This window comes from Miscanthus floridulus, chromosome 5 (genome assembly GCF_019320115.1).
Source record: "Miscanthus floridulus cultivar M001 chromosome 5, ASM1932011v1, whole genome shotgun sequence".
In the NCBI taxonomy this organism is placed as follows: Eukaryota; Viridiplantae; Streptophyta; class Magnoliopsida; order Poales; family Poaceae; genus Miscanthus; species Miscanthus floridulus.
The window spans coordinates 118,786,139-118,793,340 of NC_089584.1; the positions used below are offsets into that span (position 1 = coordinate 118,786,139).

General features: G+C 57.7%; 1 protein-coding gene across 1 annotated transcript; it reads right to left on the minus strand.

Moving 5' to 3' along the window:
- Nucleotides 1–4,149: 4,149 nt before the first annotated feature.
- On the minus strand, nt 4,150–4,991 carry LOC136455221 (uncharacterized). The gene is made up of 2 exons (XM_066455345.1): nt 4,612–4,991; nt 4,150–4,528 (listed from the first exon to the last, which is right to left on the minus strand). Exons 1-2 carry the CDS (start codon nt 4,989–4,991, stop codon nt 4,150–4,152), a joined length of 759 nt encoding a protein of 252 aa, XP_066311442.1.
- Nucleotides 4,992–7,202: the final 2,211 nt, after the last annotated feature.

Genomic DNA, 7,202 nt, shown 5'->3' on the forward strand with positions numbered 1-7,202 from the left:
GCATAGTGGACCGACACCCAGCTGCCACCAGCTCAAATTCAGACACAGTGCTGGACCATGTACTTAGACGGGCAGGCGTGGGTTTACTCTTCATCTCGCCCCTCGGAGTACACATGCGCTATATGGTGCGGCTCCTCTTCGCCGCCTCCAACAACGCGGCCGAGTACGAGGCCCTCGTCAATGATTTGCAAATCGCCATCGAACTTGGGGTATGGCGTCTCGACGTTTGGGGCGACTCGCAGCTCGTCATCGATCAAGTCATGAAAGAATCAAACTGCCTTGACCCCAAAATGGAGGCGTACTGTAGTTGGTACGCCACCTAGAAGACAAGTTCGACGATCTCGAACTCAACCACATCGCACGGAAGTACAACGAGGCCACCAATGAAATAGCAAAGATGGCCTCGGCACGGGCTCTGGCCCCCCTGAACATCTTTGCTAGGGACCTCCACAAGCCTTCCATTGACTACGCCTCGGCAGCAGAAGAGGGCCCACCAGCCAAACCCACCGAGGGGCTCGACGCCCCCTCTGCTGCCAAGACTCCTTCGACCGAGCCCGAGGTCATGGAAGTCGACACCAGGCCTTCCCAGACCGACCAGGACATGGACTGGCAAGTCCCATTTCTTGATTGGCTCGCTCAGGGAGAGCTTCCTAGTGACCGGACCAAATCCCGATGGCTTGCGCGACAAGCCAAAACTTACGTCCTCTGTGATGGCGAGTTGTATAGGCGAAGTCTATCTGGCATCCTCCAATGATGCATCACCACCGAGGCAGGCCAGTCCCTACTTTGGGACTTGCATGCAGGCGCCTGTAGGCACCATGCGGCACCTCGGACGCTCGTCGGAAACGCCTTCCGCCAAGGATTCTACTGACCGACGGCGGTTGCCGACGCCACCAAGTTAGTACGCTCCTGCGAGGGATGCTAATACTATGCTCGGCAGACGCACCTCTCGGCCCTGGCCCTCCAAACCATCCCCATTACATGGCCGTTTGCCGTATGGGGGCTCGACATGGTCGGGCCTCTGCAGAAGGCTCCCGGGGGCTACACCCATCTACTGGTAGCAATCAATAAGTTCTCCAAGTGGATCGAGGCTCGTCCGATCAGTCAAATCAAATCCGAGCAAGCAGTGCTATTCTTCACTAACATTATCCACAGGTTCGGGATCCCTAACACCATCATCACCGACAACGGGACATAGTTCACCGGCAAAAAATTCTTGACGTTCTGCGACGACCACCACATCCGTGTGGCCTGGTCAGCCGTAGGACACCCAAGGACCAATGGCCAAGTGGAATGTGCCAACGGCATGATCCTACAAGGCCTCAAGCCAAGAATTTACAACCAGTTGAAGAAGTTTGGCAAGAAATGGCTCGCCGAACTCCCATCGGTCATCTGGAGCCTGAAGAACACTCCAAGCCGAGCCACGGGGTTCACACCTTTCTTCCTGGTCTATGGAGCCGAGGCCATCCTCCCCACTGACTTGGAATATGGTTCCCCGAGGCTATAGGCCTACAATGAGCAAAGCAACCGCACCGCCCATGAGGACGCCCTCGACCAACTGGAGGAAGCCTGAGACGTCGCGCTGCTGCACTCGACCAAATACCAGCAAGCCCTATGGCGCTATTAGGCCTAGCGCATTCGAAGCCGAGACTTGAAGGTAGGTGACCTGGTGTTGAGGCTGACACAGAGCAACAAGGGCCGCCACAAGCTGACCCCACCATGGGAAGGACCGTACATCATCGCCCAAGTGCTGAAGCCCAGGACCTACAAGCTAGCCAATGAGAGGGGCGAAATCTTCACCAACGCTTGGAACATAGAATAGCTATGTCGCTTTTACCATTAAACTTCTAAGCATTGTGTATATTGTTTCTTGGAATACAATTGAGAAGCGTTCTTTAGTTGTTCTAATTTTTCAAGAACCCCCCCCCCCCGAGCCCATCGTGGGTCTCGACAATACGATAACATCATAAGGGAGACTCGACCCTGCCTCTGCAAAATCGAGCCTCCCTCGGGGGCTAGATGGGGGACTCCCCCCTAAGTCCCACACACCTTTTTCTAAGTCGTTTTTCAAAAAAATCCCTACGCCAAACTCTCTAGCACGCTCTGACGAATCGGTTGTAAAGAACCCAAGGACCAAAAAGTCTGTTCCAGGGACAGAAGGCCGGTAGAGTCACGAGATGGCCTACGCCCCCGGGCTACGGCACTCCCTCACCACCTTTTGCCCAAGGGATGGCTTAGGTTCCAAGGAGGTTTTTTGCAAAAGAAATCTGATCAGAGACAACAGAGGGCAGAGGCTCGGAAACACAAGAAAAACGACTAAGAAACACGAGCACTTTAAAAAGAGGCCTCAACGGCCACAAGCATCACGATACAAGGTTAATCCATATTCTATTTACATGGCCTATTGGGCCCAGGTCAAGGCTCAGGGCCTCCAACATCGGCAGATGCGGGGGAGGGACCACCTCCTCTTCGAACAATGTTGCCAGCGCCATGTTGGGGCCTTCCGCCGCCTCCATTAGCTTTGTGACTGCCGCGTCGGCCTCCTCGTCATCATCGGGCAGGACGTAGCCATCGCTGATGGCTTGGAGGTCAACGCCGATGAAGTGCAAGGCGATGACGGCCAGCGCGCGCTTGACGCCCGTATGCAGCGCTCCTCGGAGCCGCTCGCGCACTTGACCGCTCAATGTAATCAGACAACTCCCAATGGAGCTGCCTGACTGAACCCCCTCGACCCCCAGAGCCTCATAGGTGGTACGGGCGGCACCCTTCAGCGCGTCGTGCTCCCCGATCTCGGTCTCAAGCACCGCCTGCATTGCGACGGAAGCCTCGGCTGCCCAGGTGACCTCTGCCTCCGACTCTGCACCACAGGAAATGGAGTGGGGTTGAGTGCAAAGGAAAACAAGCCAAATAGGGATAGAAGCCTACGGGACTCACCCTTGGCCTTCTGCTCCCAGCGTCGGGCCTCGACCCGAGAGGCCTCGGCTTTCTCCTTCCAGTGCAGGGCCTCGGCCCGAGAAGCCTTGGCCTTCTCCTTTAGGCGCTGGGCCTCGACCCGAGTAGTCTCGATAGCCCTGGAAGCCTCTCGCCCCAGCTCTGCATCACACCAAAGAATTAGGGGGCGAATACAAGAAAAGCGAATAAAACGAGGGGAATAGGACTCACCCTTGGCCTTTCCCCTCTAGACCATAGCCTCGGTCCAGGAGGCCTTGACCACCATAAGGGCCTCATCCAAGGCGCCTTTCGTCAGCTGGTGCACGCTCTGCTCTGCTCCTAGCTGCCCAGCAAGAGCCTTGCCCGAGGCTGTGGCTTCTTCGGCTTGGGACCTGAAGGCATCCCAATCACCGGCCACGCGAGTGAGCTCCTCCTCCAACTCCTTGACCCGCGCCACCACGGGGGCAACCTGCTCCTGGGTCGTGGCTGCCTCAACCTTTGCATCGGCACAACGAAGGCGAAGGTCCTCCACCTCTATGCTCCGCGCCGATAGGAGCTCGTTGGCGCCGACAAGAAGGCCCTTCTGCCACTGAAGCTGGTCCTAGACATCCCTCTCCCGCTGGAGAAAGACCGACTTCCCAAGGGACCAGGTCTCGAGCTCTTGGGGGAAACAGAACAGGGGTCAATCCCTACAGGAAAACTCGGAAAAAGACAACACCACGTGAGAAAAGAAAGCATGAACCTGGGCGACTCTGGGCAGATCGTCGGCCACCATGGATAGCACCGTCTATAGTGACTGCTCTGCCAGCTGGCGGTACTGCTCGAAGGTGTCCCAGCGCCTGCCCTCGGTCGCGTCCTTGAGGGCGAACAAAGGCTCCACCTTAGGGTCGTCCCGGCTCTGCCATAGGACACGCGGGTGATCCCACCCACAGGGCTCAGGTCGTACCTGTGCGAGGGCCGAGCTTCCCTCGCCCGGGGTCAGAACCGGCTGTTCCACGGCGCCGGCCACCTCGGCGTCGGCCATCTCCTGCGCCCGAGAAGTATCATCAGAGGAGATCGGAAGGACCTCCACCTCTTGGGCACTCTCCCACAACGACAGCGGGCCTTGACCCAAGGGTGCTACCGAGGCCTCCGCCGCCTTCATCTCCACTTCCTGGGTCGACGGCCTCGTCGCGATCATGTCAGCCTCGGTGGTCCCGGGGGCTCCGGCCTCCGCCATCATGGCCTCGGTGGTCGTGGGGGCTCCGATGCCACCGCAGCGGCCTCGATGGTCCTAGGCGCCCCGGCCTCCGTCGCCTCAGCCTTGGAGACCAAGGAGGCTTCGACCTCAGCGGCCTCAGCAGCTGAGGGCACTTCAGCCCTATCCAACTCGCGGGCCTCGCCCTCGTGGGGCGTAGGCGCTCCCTCCCCCGTCCGTGTCGAGGCCGCCTCGGCAGCCCCTCCTTGGGTGGCTGGCTCCTTTGGGTCATCCCTTGCCGATGCCGCGCCACGTTGTAGGGCAGCTTGTGCCTCTGCCACCCAGTGGGCGGTGGAACCAAGGTTCACCTTGAGCGCCCTAAGGGGCGCCAGGGTAGGCACCTCCGCAGGACGCTTCCGACTAAGAACAGAACACTTGTAGGGTCAGCACGAGACCGAAGAATGAACGGAAAAACACTGTGGCTCTACCAAAAATTCGCTTACCTCGAGCGAGGCTGCAACCGCTTCGGCACAGCAACCCTCGTCTGCAAAGGCGGTGGCGGTGGCGGTGGCAGAAGCACGACCTCTGTATCCGCCGGTGCCAGCCGGTCCTCGATGGACCCCGGCGCCTCCTCGGTCCTCTGTGGGGGCGGTTGCTTCGCCCCCGCGGCCACCTGCTCCACTGCTGCCGTCGAGCCCACCGGGCTGACGACACGCTTGCCTAGCGCCCGCACCTCGGGTGTGTCGGCCTTGGCCCCGGGGCCAGCGATTACCGACCCCGGGATAGCTCCTCCTCCTCCGTCGGGGAGCGCCGGGCTGCTTGCCAACGCCCCGAGCACCGTCTCCCCTATGTCAGGGAGATGGTCCAGGGGACCCCGCCCCATCTCGCCCTCATCGTCTCCGTCCGAGGCATCCGTCGATAGCGACAGCGACAGGGACTCCTCCAATGGGAGGCCATCCTTCCTTTGCTACCGGCGACGCTCATCTAGTTTCTTGCGCGCAAGAATCTGCTTTGTGCACCTCGCCACCTTGGCGTCCTTCTGCTTTTTCTGCGCCTCGATGTGTGCCCGGTTGATCGCCCGCCGCCTCGCGTCCTCAGGAACGAGCGGCGGGGAGGCTCGTACATCCCTCATCCCCTGCAGGAACGACGAACGCGCATAAGGGAACAAGAAATAATAAGAAACAGAGAGGGCTCGGGGGCTGCAGTGGCGCGTGACTTACCAGCGAGAGGAACCCCTGCGACGGACGCATCACAGGGGTGATTAGACCACCGCTCCTCAGCTTCGCATCCACCGTCTCCCTCACTCGGCGAAGAATTTCCTTGTCAGAGAGGGCGAAGGCAGACATCCGGTTGCCCACGATCGGCTCATCCAGCCTCATCTCGAACAGGCGCCACCGCCGAGCCATCAGTGGCAGCACCCTCCGGTGGTGGAAGGTGGCCACGACCACAGCCATAGTAAGGCAACGGTCCTGCAGCCTTTGCAGCCCCTCCAGGAGCGGCTGCAGCTTGGGCTAATCCTTCCTTGGGACGCCATACTTCCACCTCTCTGGGTGAAAGGTCCTTGTTTGGTTTTGGTAATTAAGTGACAACCTAGGTGGACTAATTGTGTTTATGTGAGATACACAGGTGATTAGTCTACAGGTACATGTGTGTGAGCAACATATGCCATGAAGGTGAAAATGGCTTGGAGATGTTGCAAAGCTCACACATGTGATGATGAAGGAGCTTAAATGCACATGAGACATGACATTGAGTCATGTGATCAAGGTGGAGAAGATCAAGACAAGACTTGGCTTGATGGACCGGTTGCAAGCGTGAAGGGCAAGTCGAAGGCTTTGGAGTGATGGACCACGTGGCGGTGAAGCTTAAGCAAGACTTGGCGCCGATGGACGATGGCAACGGTGAAGAGCAAGTGAAGTCAAGATCGATGAACCAATATGATCACATGATGATATGAAGTGGATCATATCATTGTTGATCATGTTGGTGCATGTGTTGCATCAACATTGGAGGAGATGGAATGGAATGCGCAAGGTAAAGGTATAACCTAGGGCATTTCATTTCACCGGTCATAGGTGTGTAGAGAAGTTTATGACCGGGTTTAGGATAGATGGTCGTACTATCAAGAGGGGCAAACTTGTTTGCATATTGGTCATCTAGTGCCACTCGAGTGATCTAACTTTGCATTGTCGCTAGGATCGAGTGGCGTGGCAAGTTGAGTGGCTAACATCCTTTGGGAAATGATTGTGAAAATGCTAACACACATACACATGATGATGTACACTTGGTGGTGTTGGCACATTTACAAAGGAGGTGGTGTTTGCAGGGGTGAGATGGGTTTTGGGTCCGGATGCAAATTCTTGTGGTTAGCACACTTGAGCAAGGGTGAAGAGAATGGAGGAGATGCCAGCGTCGGTCAAGTGACCGGACACTAGATCCAAAAGCACCGGACGCTGACTGCCTGCGTCCGGTCGCGCTGACATGGAGTGTAGCAGTAGCTGGAGAGTGACCGGACGCTGGTGCTGCATCCGATCACGTTCGACCGGACGTGTCCGGTCATGCTTGGGAGCATACTGGAAACGACCGGACGCTGAGGGTCCAGTGTCCAATCAGTTGAAAGCTGCTATGTCCGGTCAAGTCAAGTGACCGTTGGAATCGGGACACGTGGTTGTCTACGGGCGACCGGACGCTGAGGTCCAGCGTCCGGTCAACACGACCGGAGCGTCCGGTCGGCCCAACCGTTGCCCAGTGAAGGGGTAACGGCTAGTTTAGCCCTTGGGGCTATAAATAGAAGTGGCCTTCAGCCATGGCTAGTGCAGAGCACCTTGTGGGACTTTGTGTCCATGCTTGAGAGTGCTTAGGAGCCCTCCATCTCACACATACTTGATAGTGATCATCCGATTGTGTGAGTGAGCGATTCTAGTGCGATTGCATCGTGAGATTGCATCGAGTAGCACTAGGTGATCGAGTTGCAAGCCGGTGGTGCTTGTTACTCTTGGAGGTTGCCACCTCCTAGACGGCTTGGTGGTGGTCTCCGTCGAAGCGCGCAAGAAGCTTGTGCGGCGCTCTGGAGAAGTGCTTGTGAGGGGCACTT